Source organism: Asparagus officinalis, chromosome 1 (assembly GCF_001876935.1).
Source record: "Asparagus officinalis chromosome 1, Aspof.V1, whole genome shotgun sequence".
NCBI lineage: Eukaryota > Viridiplantae > Streptophyta > Magnoliopsida > Asparagales > Asparagaceae > Asparagus > Asparagus officinalis.
In genome coordinates this window covers 107,364,015-107,380,064 of record NC_033794.1, presented here as the reverse complement: position 1 = coordinate 107,380,064, position 16,050 = coordinate 107,364,015, and the positions used below count along the sequence as shown (strand labels likewise).

Below are 16,050 nucleotides of genomic sequence, written 5' to 3'. Positions count from 1 at the left end.
TAACGGCCTGCCACAATGTCGAATATGTGGGCTTTTGTCCTTTTCACGGTAAAAGACTAACCGGCAACGCGTGTTAGGCGTTGACTTATTCCTACTCAGGATTCGGGATAAAATTCCCCGCGCGTGTGAGGCGCGGATTTTGGCGTTATTAATAACGGCCTGCCATAATGTCGAATATGTGGGCTTTTGTCCTTTTCACGGCAAAAGACTAACCGGCAACGCGTGTTAGGCGTTGACTTATCCCTGCTCAGGATTCGGGATAAAATTCCTCATGCATAAAAGGCATGGATTTTTGTTGCTACGATGCTGAATACGTAGACTCGGTCATTTTTACGGGAACGAACCACCCAGCAACGCGGGTTAAGCGTTGACTTATCCCTACTTAGGCTTCGGGATAAAATGCCCCAGACTGGATTCTGGTGTCTTTTTCAATCGGTGAAAGACTAAACCGGCAACGCGTGTTAGGCGTAGGCTTATCTCTATTTAGGAGTTGAGATAAAATTCCCCGTGCACAAAGTGCACGGATTGGAAGTTGGGAATTGTGTCTTTTCTCAGAGTAAAGACGGACTGGAAAATGGAAGAGGAAGAATTTTATATTCTATCTCCCGGTACTAAAGAGAAAGAATTTTATATTCTATCTACAGTTTGGAAAGGAAACTCAAGGTGGGATCTCCACCCCAGAATCCGAAGAGATGAAACTAAGAGTGGGATCTCCACTCCGAGAATCGAAAAGATTCAAGTAACCCTAACTTTTATAGGATTGGTCAACTTTTATAGGATTGGTCATTCGATCCAAAAAGAGTCCCTCATTTATTGAGGAGAAAGCCCAATTTCGACCCTAACTTTTATAGGTTTGGTGGAAAAATGAAAAGATGGAAATCTTTTGTTTATCGAAAGGGATAACTCAATCTTAGTCCTTACTATATACAGGTTTGACTAAGTGAAGTTGGAGACCATCCTAACTTTTATAGGTTTGATTGCTCAATTGAAAGTGGACCTCTCGTTCATGAAAGGAATCGAGAGGAGAATCTGGTTGTGGCCCTAACTTTTATAGGTTTGACCAAGGAAGCAGTGGAAGTGGGAGGTTTGAGACGATCTTACCTTACCTCTCGTTCATGGAAGGAATCGAGAGGAGACTTTGGTTATAGTCCTAACTATAGGAAGGTTTGATCAGGTATACAGTGAGAGTGGGAGTACAAATCATAGTGGGGGTTTAGTGTTTATCACTTTGTTCATAATTATCGGGTTATCCCTAAGAAAATTACATATAGCGTTCTTCTGGAAACTTCCTATTACATGAATCATCCACCCCCAGCTTCCTTCTTGGAACTGGGTCTGATTTTGTACTCCGTTACATGACCGGGTTATCCTTAAGAATATTAGCGTAACATTCTCCAGGAACTTCCCATCAACAGTAGGAAACAGTTTAGACTCATATACCTATTGGAGTATCAGGGAGCAGTTTAACCTCATATACCGATTGGAGGATTGAGAAGCAGTTTATACTCGTATACTCTTTGGAGTATTGAGAAGCAGTTTATACTCGTATACTCTTCGGAGTATTGAGAAGCAGTTTATACTCGTATACTCTTCGGAGTATTGCCGTTCTTATTTGGCTTATCCTAGCGTTATGACGCCGGCTTCAACCAAGGTTTGGATGTTATTCTTTAAAGTAAAGCAAGCCTTGGTGGGATGAAGGATCCTCCTGTGGTACGCGCAGTACTTCGGATCCGCAGTATTGTCAGCTTCCTCCTGATTTGTGATGGGTGGCAGCTTGATCTTGTTGTTTTCAAGAAGGGTCTCGAAGATGGCTAGAACGTCTTCGTCTTTGAATGAGTACTCTTTTTGAAGCCTCGGATCCGGAGCCTTCTGCTGTCTTCGGGGTTGCTGTTGTGACGTCTGATTAACGTCAACAACTGTTATAGGTTCTTTCCCTTCATCATGGGAAACGAGATTTGGATTTAGAGGGTAAGTCATCAGTTGACATCTTTTAACCTTCCTCCTTCAAAGGAATCGTTCGGCCTGCTCTCCGCGCGCCTTCAACTCTCTCCAGGTATTGAGTGGCTCTACTCCCATAACGTCCAAGATGTTAATGGATAAGTTGTTATGACAGGTTTGCAAGATGAATTCCTCCGTGACGGGATCCTTGCAGTTCATTGACTGATTGCGAAAGCGTTTGATGAAGGTATCCACCGACTCTCCGTCTTTTTGTTTCTTATCGAAGAGTGTCCTGATCGACACTTCGGCATCATCATTGAAGAAATGAGTGAGGAACATGCTTTCCAGGTCCTCCCAGCTGTTGATGCTTCCGGGCTTGAGGCGGCGGTACCAATCGAAGGCGGGCCCGCGAAGGGTGCCAACAAATGACCGAACCATCAGAGGCTCGTTGCCAAAGATCACTCCCAAATGAGACTTGAAATAGATCAGGTGCTGAGTGGGGGAACCATACGGGATCGAATCCTATTCTTTCGGGTAAGGACATGGAATGCCGGTCTTCTTTACCTCTTGAGCAGACATTAAAGCATTAATTTTGCCCTCGAGATCCTTCATCTTTTCGTCCTCACCTATATCCTGTTTTGGAGAATTTCTGAGAGGAATAATGCGGACACCTCCAGTGTTATCATCATTGGTGGGTCCACCCCCAGCGTTGTGTTCATCCACATCTGAATCGCTACCTGCTTGGTTAGCAGTGCTGCGACGGCTGGATTTACCTAGCTGATTCGACAAAGCTCGGATTTGTTGGTCGTGCATTTGTCTCATCTCCTGCATAGCCATTTCCATTTCGATTTTGAATGCTTCTTTCTGCTTGGCTAGAGCATCCTCATTGATTTTGGTTATTTTCTCGGTGTTGACCATGAACACTTCCCGAGCTTGTCCTATGCTAGACGTTGTATCGCCAGAGGCAATTGCGGAATAAGAATCCGAGAGTACGTCATCGGAATGGATTCCTTCATGGACACCCTGGTAATCATTATGTCCAACGGTTTCTAGCTGAAGCTGAGATATTTGTTGGGTCATTCCCGAACTGACTCTTCTTACTGGAGAGAAATTAGGGTTCGAACCACTTAAAATAATCAGAGATTTTCCCTTATTGACCATGTTGATGGTAACTTCTGGGAATTCATCATCTCGAGCAACCGATCCTCTTTGGTGGAAACGCCTTGATTTGGGCTTCGTCGTTCCATCGAAGATCCTCTCGAATACCGAGACCCTCTGCGGAGCGGTCTTGGGGCAGCTACACGTTGATAATACTACCCTGATAATTTTGATACACGGACAGTGAGAGTCCGCTTCCCGGGTACTTCTCTTTCGAGATTTATTCGTACCCCCAGCCTGATAGTACAACTCATCGACGTTGCGGTCGGAGTAACCTATCGGCTGCTCGCATGGATTCTCAGGTATAACACGTTTGTCTGTCTGACGTGTTTTCTTAATGGGACTCTAGCTTTGGGGAGATCCACGTTGTCATAGAGCTTCACCGGAAGTGCGGGAGCAGGGTCTGGAGTTGACGAAGGCCGGAGAGCAACGTCGCCTGCTTTTGCCTTAGGCGCTGATTTGGCTCTTGGCACCCAAACTTGTTTGGATCTCGGCGATCTCTTAACTGCCTCTTCCTTTTGCATTTCTTGTGCTTTTCGCACAGGGTCCGGGCATGCGCAAGCAAGGTGCGGTGCTTCTGGATTCGCTCCTCGAGAGTAGAGCGGGTTCTTTGGACACGAACACATCCGTTAATTGGAGAGCGAGAGGAGGATTCCGATGCTGGTCGTGGCGACAGATTAGCCACTTGGCGCTTTCTGAGCTCCAGATATGCTTGGTAATGGAGACCATCCATCTGATCCAAAGCCTGGGCGAATTGGCGCGCGAGGCGTTATCGTTTCCTTTGACGTGCTCTCTTTGATAGAGTTGGTGCGCCTTCAGCAGTCGACTCCTTAATCGTGAAGGAGTTCAGATCTACAAATTTAGCTTCATTGAACGCCGGTGGATCATTGCAAGGTGCAACAGCAACAACGGCGGAGAGATCGTCTTCTTGGATCTTCAAATCTGAAGACCAGCAGATCTTTCTGAAGGAGGAGGCACTCCTGTACTTGCCAGGAGAGGCGGATCTGGAGGAGGAGGAGGAGGAGACGTACTCCTCGAACTTTTGCTGGTCGAATTCATATTCGACCTCTTCGAGCACCGGGATCTTGATCGTCGGTTGCGGCACGACAGCTTCGGCAGCGAAGCTGTTGGCTCTCACTGTGGTCGCCAGTTTGTTTGCGGTGAAAATTGCTATTTCCATTATTATCGAATCTATTACAACTTTAGTCGTTATAATAAACTCGAATGAAATAAAAAGTTAATCTTTTTATAAGATCTCCTTACATAATGAAAATAAAAAAAGTTTACAACTTTATCAAACAAAAGCAGAGATCGTTCATCGGTCTTCTGCTTGTGTGGGATCTTTGCCTGTGCCGGGGTTTATCCGTGGACCACCGTCGATCAGATCTGATTGCTGAAAAATTGAACAGAGCTTCGTCTATCCGCGAAGGGAGCTGGAATTCTTGTGCCTCGGCGAAGCCCTGCCGGATTGAAGACTTAAAGTGCACAGATTTCAGAGAGGAGGAGGAGAGATCGGATCCAGTTCTTCAACGCAAGAGAGAGAGATTCGTCAGATCTATGATTTCCCGGATCCGTTCCTTAGGATTATCCCGTTGTGGTAATCTTAAGAAGAGTGATTATCTCGCTTCGCCGAGATAAGAGCTACGATTTCTCGATCCCTTCGCGGATAGACGAAGCTCTGCCTAATTTTTCAGCAATCAGATCTGATCGACGGTGGTCTACGGATAAACCCCGACACAGGCAAAGATCCCACGCAAGCAGAAGACCGATGAACGATCTCTGTGTTTGTTTGATAAAGTTATAAACTTTTTTTATTTACATTGTGTAAGGAGATCTTATAAAAAGATTAACTTTTTATTTCATTCGAGTTTATTGTAACGACTAAAGTTGTAATAGATTCGATAACAATGGAAATAGCAACTTTCACCGCAAACAACCCTGACGGACGTACGACACGTTCCCGGCTTGCGGAAGAATCTCATCTCAGTCGGTGCTTTGGACTCCGGGGGTTGCAAGATTGTAACAGAGAACGGAGTGAAGAGGGTTGTTCGGGGTTCCTTAACAGTGATGAAGGGTGTTCGTCATGGTAATCTATATACTCTCTCGGGTACGACGGTGACGGGAGATGCAGTAGTTGGAGCTGAAGGAAGTGGTGGAGACCCATGTGAGCACACACGGTTATGGCATAGGCGGCTTGGGCACATGTCAGAGAAGGGTCTGGATCTGCTTGGTAAAGAGGGTTTGCTGAAGAATCTGAAGAAGCCTTGCATGGATTTTTGCGAGGACTGTGTGTATGGAAAGGCGCACAGGGTTCAATTTCTGAGGAGCAAGCACAAGAGCAGAGGGATACTAGATTATGTGCACACGGATGTTTGGGGTCCGGCTTCGACAACTTCCAAGGGTGGTTCCAGATATTTTGTCTCATTCATAGATGATCATTCAAGATATGCTTGGGTTTATTTCCTGAAGCATAAGAATGAGGTATTTGAGACATTCAAGAAGTGGAAGGCGATGGTTGAGAACAGGACTGGCAAGAAATTAAAGACACTGAGATCTGATAACGGTACAGAGTATACAGACAGTGATTTCAAGGAGTTCTGTGATCAGGAAGGGATTGCTAGACACTGGACAGTTAGATCTACACCACAGCAGAATGGGGTCGCAAAAAGACTGAACCGAACACTGCGGGAGAAAGCAGTGAGTATGCGATCATATGCTAGTTTGGGCAAAGAATGGTGGGCAGAGTCGATTGCTACAGCTTGCTATATTGTGAATCGATCTCCACATTCGATATTGGATGGTGACACACCCTATCGGGTGTGGTCAGGGGAGCATGCAGATTATGAGAGGCTCCGAATTTTTGGTTGTACCGCCTACTATCACGTCAACGAGGGAAAACTTGACGCGAGGGCCAAGAAGGTAATTTTCTTAGGGTATGCAAAGGGCGTAAAAGGCTATTGCCTTTGGTATACAGAAGATTCGAAGTTCGTTATCAGCAAGGACGTTACTTTTGATGAGAAGTCCATGATTGCTAGGGTGCCCAAAGATGGTGGTGTTGATACTGTTGGGACTCCCGAGTCCCAGGTTATTGAGATAGAACCTAAAGACCAACCAGGCTCTAGTCGTGATCAAGTGGAAAGTCAGGTAGATGATGAACTTGAGCAGGAGGAGGCACTACAACAACAGCAGCTCGAGGATAGCTTGGCTTCCACTAGGCCAAGGCGAGTATACAAGCAGGTACAGAAGCTGGGGGCTGATCAACCCCTGAAACACTATGGGCATGTTAATTTGGTTGAGTACGCACTCTCGGTGGAGGAAGATGAGCCGGTCTCCTTTAAGGAAGCTATTCGAAACAAGGATAGTGAGAGTTGGTTGGCTGCGATGGAGGAGGGGATGGAATCTCTCCGAAAGAATCAAACATGGGAGGTGGTCTCATTGCCCGTAGGAAGAAAAACTATTGGTTGTAAGTGGGTGTATAAGAGAAAGGAAGATCCTTCAGAGCTCGGTGGAACGAGGTACAAGGCGAGGCTAGTGGCCAAGGGGTTTGCACAAAGAGAAGGTGTGGATTACAATGAGATATTTTCTCCGATGGTGAAACACACCTCTATTCGGGTACTATTGAGTATTGTTGCTCATGGTGATCTTGAGCTGGAACAACTCGATGTCAAGACGGCCTTCTTGCACGGAGAATTAGATGAAGAGATCTACATGCATCAACCTGAGGGTTACAAGGTTGAAGATAAGGAGAATCATGTATGTCGCTTGAGGAAATCACTGTATGGATTGAAGCAATCTCCTCGGCAGTGGTACAAGCGATTTGACTCTTTCATGCTGAAGCATGGGTTTTCCCGAAGCGACTATGATTGTTGTGTTTACATTCGGAAGCTTCGTGAAGGTGATTATATCTATCTCCTTTTATATGTGGATGACATGCTTATTGCATCGAAGAAAAAGGTGAAGATAGATAAGCTGAAATCTCAACTCAGCAAAGAGTTCGAGATGAAGGACATGGGCGCTGCAAAGAAAATACTGGGTATGGATATTAGAAGAGAGCGAGTGAATCGGCGATTGTTCTTGAGTCAGAAGGGCTACATAGAGCGGGTGATCGCAAGGTTCGGGATGCAAAGTGCAAAGTCGGTGGTGACCCCATTGGCTCCACACTTTAGGCTTTTAGGGAAACAATCTCCCACTACAGCGGAAGATAAAGCACACATGGAGTGTGTTCCTTATGCTAGTGCAGTTAGCAGTTTGATGTACGCCATGGTGTGTACACGCCCTGATATTTCACAAGCGGTTAGTGTGGTCAGCAGGTTCATGACGAATCCGGGAAAGGCGCACTGGGAAGCTGTGAAATGGGTCCTGAGGTACTTGAAAGGTACCGCGGATACGGGTCTGTGTTTTGGTGGAAATACATGTCAGGTCGACGGGTATGTGGACTCAGATTATGCGGACGATCTAGATAGACGGCGATCTACTACTGGTTATGTATTCAGGATACATGGAGCTCTAGTTAGTTGGCGATCGATGTTGCAGGCTACAGTGGCACTCTCTACAACAGAGGTTGAGTACATGGCTATGGCGGAGGGAGTGAAGGAAGCATTGTGGCTGTGGGGTCTTCTAGATGATTTGGGGATCGAGCAGGAAAGCGTGAACTTGTGGTGCGACAGTCAGAGTGCGATTCACTTGGCGAAAAATCAAGTTCACCATGCTCGTACCAAGCATATCGACGTCAGATATCATTTTGTGCGGGATGTCATAGAGGAAGGAGATATTTCTCTCATGAAGGTGCATACAAATGAGAATCCCGCGGACATGTTAACCAAGGTGGTCACAGGTAGCAAGTTCCAGCATTGCTTGGACTTGCTTCATATCAGCCCGTGTTGATTTGCCCAAGAGGGCATGGCCCTTCGGGGCGGTGATGGAGGTGAGATGGAGACTATGTTAGAGAATAATTGCAGAACTACGGTTAGCTTGATCCCGGTGGAGGGTACGTAGGCAGCCGCGGTATAGTGGCGCAGCTGGTCTGGCCTGGTTTGGCATGGATATCTCTCTGGTTGAGTTTGTGGGGTTCTTCTGGTGTTCGTCCAAAATTTGAGGTTTATCAAATGATGTACGAGGTGGAGAATTGTGAACGTGGGGGACAGCGGGGGCCCACCCAACGTGCCCATGCCGTTTCCTCTCACGCCCGCGAATTCGTGTTCGGCCCTGTGCTCCCTTGTTTCGCGCCGCCTGTCGCTGTCACACCCACGACGAGCGCCAGCCCATCGCGTCGAAGACGAGCGCCAGCCCATCGCGTCGAAGCTCGTGCTCGAGCTTTTCCCCGCGCGCGCTCCTGTTCCCGCGCTTCTGAGCCCGCCAAATTTTTTGGTTCCCCCCTCTTTGGTTTCCTATAAATAGAGAAGGGTTGGAGGTGTTTTTTGGAGTGGGAAAATTGTGAAAAAAAAATCTTAAGTGGAGTTTTTTGAGAGAAAAGAAAGAGAGGAAGAGAAAACTTGTATAAGTTTGGTATTTTTCCTCCATAGTGAAACCCCCTCCCGTGGACGTAGGCTAGTTTGCCGAACCACGTAAAATCCCGTGTTTGTATTTGTCTTATCTGTGAGTTGCCATAGCTTGTAGGTTCCCTCGATATTTCAGTCCTTGAACTGATGAGAGGAAGAGTGTATATTTCACTTTGATGAAATATATCACTTTCGATTCTTATTTCCTTTGAGAAATAAGAATTTCATTATCTATTCTCGTTTCCTTTGAGAAACAAGAATATAGAGGTTGACTTGTGCTTTTGTGATAACGAAAGACAGGGCTCTCTCTCAGATGATATCGCTTCCGTGGCGGTGAGCGTGACTCTGCGTCCCAACAGAAACTTAGAATGATACTTGATTGACTATGTCGATAGAAGAACCTCAAAGTACTCCTCTGGAATTGAACCGGCGGATCAGACTATTTTCTTGCTGCTTGTCATTACTAGCTGTGCTTTACTGTTATTCAAACCTTGCGTTGCCTTAGCATGTATCCCTTACATAACAGTTGAAGCCTAAGGTTGATACATGAGAACTAAATTTTCACCAAATTCCAAGTTAGCCCGGAGAGGGTTATGTGGTACTTTACGTTGGTGTGACTCAAATATCCCAATCTGAGTGCCTCCTCAGCTTGGAACTTTGCCTGTGAGCATGCTGAAGGGAAGTGCCGTTTAGGTTCTTTTAACTGGTGTTGAATTGGATATCCTATTTCTATTATGATATGACTTCTAATTGGTTGATGATAACCAATTCAAATAATTCCGGTAGCACGTTATAATTGCATGTGCGGAGGACCACTGAGTTGGTGATTCTTTGCTGGCAGCATCATATAAAAGGGCGCAACAAGTCGCTGTCGGTAATCAGCATCAATCAATAGAGCACTAACCAAGAACTATTCCTTACAACTTGGTAAAACTATTCTCCTCTTTCGCCTGCCCGTGGACGTAAGCTACAAGACGAACACGTATATCTGTGTGTTTTGTATTTTTGATATTTTTATGCACTTTCGTAGGATTGATACTAGTTTATCCTGGGGATTTGTGGTAACACTTTATTTAGTGTCGAACCCTATGGAAAATGAAGGGAAGGAATTTATCAGCTAAGAAATGTATTTAAGGAGACCGTAAATATTTACGGCTCATGCCCTGAGGAATCACAAGAAAGATGATCTGTGTTCAGCACATGAAGGACAGCAAGTGCTGCATTTGCCCGAGAAAAGTTAATAGCCCACGAACGAGTTGTTTACATTTTCTACGATTGTGCACCAGTGAGAATGTTGGGTAATTGTGCATCTCCGTTCTTTGAGGTGTTAAATTGAGAGGCATAATCAGTTATATTCCCAGAAAACATATTTTCTAGATGGAAGGAAATACTTCCAAACATCCCCAATGAAAAGTAGCTTTTTTTTTAGAACGGCGTTTCTTATGGCACAGTAAGCCTGCACTCAAACCTGATGTAATTGGGTATATAATGTGAGGACTTGATGAAGGCAATGGTAGTAATGAGAAAGATTCAACTTGGTTTGCTTTGGTATATGCTAACTTGTTTTCTGCATCGACTCGATTACAAGTGAAAGGCGTTGCAGCAATCGATCGAGGGCTGTAACCTCTTTAATCTCAATTGAAGAATGTGAATGAGCGGCATGATGAAGGATCGCCCATCGTTCTTCTAGTTTGATTTTCATTCCATGTAATTCTATACTTACTTGAATCTAGTGTTATGAAAGTGATCTCATACCTCTTATAGGAACTTCATCCATCAATTCATCTTCTTTCAAATGGAATTTTGAAGTCTCGTTTGGAACTGAAGTTGATTGCTTTCCTTTCCAGTTTCATTCTTCATTTTCCATTAAGTGCACATCTCTACTTATAAGAATTTTCCTTGTGTGAGGTTGGAAAATTCTATAAGCTTTAGAGACAGTATTGTAACCCATAAAAATATCTGCCTCTGCCTTTTTGTCAAGCTTATCTCTCTTGATCTGTGGCATATAAGTAAAACACAAACATCCAAAAACTTTTAGATTTTTCAAATTAGGTTTGAACTCATACCATGCCTCAAAAGGAGTTTTCTCATTAACAGCTTTAGTAGGAAGCCTGTTCAACAAGAACACTGCCATGTTTGTTGCTTCTGCCCAGTACTCCTTAGGCAAATTTTGTTGGCCTTTTTATTTTGATGATGTTTTAACAAACAATTTACAACTAATATTGTTTGTCTAATGTTTGTGTTCTTATTTATTCTAGGTAAACAATGTGTCGGAGGTTGGATGGAATTGAGCTAAACGATCACATCCAATGGAGATTGGCGGAATATCGGAGTGAAGCAATACATCAAGCCATATTCAAGTTCAAGCTTAATCCGCATAGTTTACCAAGTCGAGCTTATTGAAGATCAAGATAGCTTGGGTAATTTAGTTTTTAGGTTATATTATGTGTGTTGGTACTTTAAACTCAATCATACACACACATGCATGTTTTGTTATTAGTTTATAGATTTAACAATCATTATATATATCTTTTATTAAGTCTATAAAATTATTTTATAATGTTTTAAAATATTGTTTAAGTCAAAATGTCAAAAACATGTATGTTTAGTTTTCATGTTTTGGACTAGTTTTGAAAAATTATGAGTTTTTACTATTAGGAAGTGTAATTCCAAAATTTCTTTTTGTAACATGTTCATTATCATGTTTATAAATATTTTTCAAAGTTTCCTAATTTTTAGAATTTATTTGTTATTTTAAAAGAGGTTTAAAAATCAAATTTACTGTTCATTTCAAATTGATAACTTGTTATCAGTCGACTGGTGGATTTTATCAGTCGACTGATAAACGCGCCTGGAGTTGCCAAAAGTTTCTGTTTTTATGACTGATAAACTATTAGTCGACTGATGAGTTTACCAGTCGACTGATGAGATCTTCAGTCGACCGATGAGATCTTCAGTCGACCGATGAGCTGTGAGCTGCCTATAACGGTCAGCTCATCAATCGACTAATATTGTTCATCAGTCGACTGCGGCTTTCCAACGGCTAGTTTTTCATATTTTTAGGTTTTCGTTTTTTTCTTTTTACTTGGTTTTTCTTGGTATTTAGGCTTTGTCTTATGATCCTATATATACCACTTGTTCTCTAACATTCTGAACATACTGAGAAGTGTTTAAAACAAGTTTACAAGAGTTTAAAGTTTGTTTAAAAGTTTGTTTGAGTTTTAAGTTTGTGAAGAAATTTTCACAAGAGCTAAAAGAGATCATCCTTTGGTGTTCGAGCTTCAACTCATCTCTCTCTCTCTCTCTCTCTCTATAGAGAGAGAGAAGTTTTCTTTAAACTCAATTCTAGCTATTTATTGTTTTGATCTTAATTTTCATAAGTTAGATTTCATATTGAGTTTAGTTGTTTTTATTGATACTCTTTGTTACACACACCCACATTGAGCTTTTAGTATTTTCATACATAGTATATTTGGGATTGTGATAGATAGTAACATTGAGTTGGGCTTCATTGAGTTCTTATCCATTGTAGAGAATAAATTATTTATATTTGAGCTTTCATTTGTGAGGTCACATTGTATTGCACAAATACACCAAGAGGAGTGTAGAGGTGAGAGACGTAATCGGTTCCAAGAGGAGTGGTGTCGGTAGTAAAGCCTAGTGAGAGATAGAATTCTGAACATTTGAGGGAGACACGTGAGAGGTCAACACTTAATGTGGTATTTGTGTAGTTACAAGTGTGAGTTGTAAACGTTTGTCGATGAGCGTAGAAAACCGAATTGTGAGGTGTAAACATTTTTGGGTGAATGTTGAAAACTCATTGTAATAATGGAATTCTTTCCGGGAGTGGGGAGCGAAGATGTAGGTCGGAAGGACCGAACTCAATAATCATATTGTGTGTTTGAGTTTGCCTTGGCATTTTATTTGTGCTCATTATTTATTTCGTCATTGCTCATGTTTATTTCGCCCTTAGTTTAATATCTTTGCATATAATCTTTTTGAATATCATTCTTGCTAGGATAATTAGTTAATAAGTTTTTAATTGGCATTAAATCGGATTAGATTAGCATAAAACCTATTCCCCCCCCCCCCCTCCCTTCTAGGGTACTTTCAAATTTTTCTCATGCATCATGTATTTTGTCATCTCAAAGATTGTTCTGTTCTTCCTTTCACTGACTTCATTTTGTTGTGGAGTGTATGGGGTTGTTAACTGATGCTCAATGTCAGCTTCCTTACAAAACTGATTGAATTGATCTGAAGTATACTCTTTGCCATTATCTAACCTCAGCATTTGAATGGTCCAACCACTTTGATTCTCGATCCATTGCTTAAATCTCTAAAAAACACCCGCAACTTCTAATTTAAATCTGAGAAAATAAATCCAGCACATACATGTGAAGTCATCAATAAAGATTATGTAATATTTACTCCGCTTAAGTGAAGGAGTTCTCTGAGGTCCAGCAACAGTGTGGATGAGTTGCAGCTTCTCAGTTGCTCTCCAGACAAATTCCTGGAACGAAAGTTTTGCTTGTTTTCCATATCGACAGGCCTTGCAACCTGATAGTTCTAACTCTAACTGAGGCAGGCCTTCAACAAGCTATTTTCTCTGCAAGTTCAGTACTACAGCATGGTGAAAATGGCCGAGTCTTTTGTGCTAAGTTTCTGTGATGCTAGCAACTCATGAGGAGTAAGCTTTTTTCTCCTCCTGCGATGGATCTAGTGCAAAGCTCTTCCCCTTCATCTTCACTTTGAATACACATTTACCTTCAGAATCCTTGATTTGATACTGATTTGTTTCAAGGATAACTTTGAAACCCTTCTCAAGCAACTGAACAACACTCAATAGATTTTGGTTAATATTAGGTACAAATAAAACATCTCTGATAAGTTTTGTACCTGAAGAACTTTCAATTTCCACGGTGCCTTTTCCCTTAACTGCAATATATTCTCCATTGCTTATTCTCACTTTGTATACCACAGAAGTGTCTAGTTCCTTAAACAGATCACGGTCAAATGTCATGTGGTTTGTGCAACCACTGTCAACAAGCCATTTGTCACTCAAGTTGCTAGTAGCAAAACAAGATGCTACAAAGAGTTGCTCTTCCTCTTTTTGATCAGCTACTTGAGCACCATTCTTCTGCTTCAAATTCGCTTGTGTTACAGTCTTCTATTGAATGTTGCTCTTATAAATTCTTTGATGATGTCCCATCTTCTGGCACTTCTCACATTGCTGGTCTGGCTTTCTCCAGCATTTGAAAGGTGGATGACCCTTCCTTCTACAGTGTTTACAAGGCGGAAAATCAGATTTTGTTCCCTTATTGTTATTAGGAGAAATCAGAACCTGAGTTTTCCTTCTTGTACTTCTCATTCTTCTTCCCTTTTCCTCCTTGACTGAACTGAGCTCTTGTAGCTAATGTACCTTCAACGAAACCTTCAGACCTCAAAAGTCTTCTCTGTTCTTGTGCCTGCAAAGCATTCAACAATTCTGCCAAGCTAACCTTTGACAAATCCTTAGTGTTCTCCAGCGAAGAGATGGTTGCTTCGAACCTTTCAGAAACTGTTACAAGAATCTTTTGAACAATTCTAGAATCAGGAAATTCAGAGCCAAGTAACCTTACTTTCTTGGCAATGCTGAGTAATTTGTCAGAATACTCTTTGACAGTCTCTGAATCCTTCATCTTCTGAAGTTCAAATTCTCTGATCAAATTTAGAATATGCATTCCTTTAATCCTCTCACCTCCTTCGTACTCTTTCTTTAGGAACTTCCAGATATCAAAAGCTGACTTCATAGTCATAATCCTGACAAAGATTTCAGGTGAGACAGCAACAAATAACGTAGCTCTCGCCTTTGACTTCCTTGATTTCTTCTCCTTGTGATTCTTAATCTGCGCCATGGTTGGATTCGCAGGCAATGGTGGAACTTCTTAGTCCTCCTCAACAGCTTCCCAGAGATCATTTGCCTCCAGATGAGCCTCCATTCTTGTTGCCCACACGTGATAGCCTTCTCCATTGAAGACAGGTGGTGCTAGTGTAGTGAAAAGAGTTTTAGATGAATCCATGAAAAAAAATGTGTAATGTGTTTTTCTCAGTCACATGTCCCTCAAGAAGAGGGCTCTGATACCACTCTGATGGTGTTTTTTTACTTAAAATTGACTTTGAAAAAGAAATAAAGGTAAGAACAACAAGAGATATTGTTGTACAATGTCTACACACTTTTATTGAACGGAAATGATACTTAAATACATAAAATTTTAGCTAGTGAATCCTAAAAATAAGCAACTACGTGGAGTCATGTTCCACGATCAACAACTTCTAAGATCCAACCACTAACATCACTAACTGGTAGCGTTTAACTGGAAAACAGAAAATGGCTAAAAATAAGGGAAAAATAATAGCAAAAAAATTAACCGAGTCTTTGTTGCAGTAACTGAAGCAACCCATCAACACATAGAAATCACTTTTACCTTGCTTAATGATCTGCATTATGTGTGTGGTAGATGGTCAGATGGTTAGAGTAATCAACAGGGTCAAGCATTCAATGTACGGTTTCCTTTTACAAATATATGAAAATTTCTCGTACTCTCATCTCAAAACCTCTGTGTATGCACGCATATGCTTTACTAGTGTGCAACTCATGCAAAGCACGACCTCCTGTTTTTTAAACACTGCATTTTAAACTTTCCTCCCTCTAAGTTTTAATACATTTGATTTAATTATTGTATGTTTAAAATTAGAAATCATATCTACTCCTCTATACTTAAAGAAGGATTCAAGTTTTAATATATTTGATTTAGAAATCATATCTACTCCTCTATACTAAAAGAAGGATGTAATTTTTACTACATTTGATTTAGAAATCATATCTACTCCTCTATATTTAAAGAATGGTCCAAATTTTAATACATTTGATTTGTTTTACTGTTTATGATACAATAAATTACTGTAGTAAGTATGAAGGAACAGATTTGATTTATTATTTATAATACAGTAAATTACTGTAGCATAAACAGCAACTTCGAGCGTGGACCAGATTTGATTTACTATTTATACTATAATATTTACATTAGTATTTAATGCACCATGATTAGTAATTCTTTGGTTTCTCGTGGAAGTGATTTGATTAACTTCGCTTATTTTTTTCCGCTGGTTGTGACAGATGACGGGCATTGAAGATTGTGTCAAATGGTGCGGTGACATCTGCTCAAAATCACGCATTTAGACTCAAATACTCGAGTATTCTTGCGTGATTTCGGGCAACATCGCTACACTTTTTGACCCGATCTTCCATGTGTGTGCCATCTGTGATGAATCGCAACCAACATAACAAATAATTAATACGCAAATAAAGTATATGCATGTATACATATTTATACATACCAGCTTTGAGATGAGCCCCTAATCGCCTTTGGTTGAGCAAGAGAGTTTCTGACTAGCATTTTTTTGAGGAGCAAGAGAG

The 16,050-nt window shown here is 41.8% G+C and overlaps 1 protein-coding gene across 1 annotated transcript; it reads right to left on the bottom strand.

Annotated features, from left to right (window-relative positions):
* On the bottom strand, positions 13,273 to 14,488 carry LOC109838978. Its single transcript, XM_020407410.1, has 2 exons — positions 13,936 to 14,488; positions 13,273 to 13,745 (listed from the first exon to the last, which is right to left on the bottom strand). The coding sequence occupies exons 1-2, from the start codon at positions 14,486 to 14,488 to the stop codon at positions 13,273 to 13,275; spliced, it is 1,026 nt and encodes a 341-aa protein (XP_020262999.1).

Excerpts from the sequence above, each read along its gene's own strand:
- LOC109838978 (XM_020407410.1), bottom strand. The coding sequence starts at position 14,488 with ATGGCGCAGATTAAGAATCACAAGGAGAAGAAATCAAGGAAGTCAAAG. Across the intron at positions 13,746-13,935 it reads GTACAAGAAGGAAAACTCAG|CGAATTTGAAGCAGAAGAAT; the intron begins GTTCTGATTTCT and ends CTGTAACACAAG.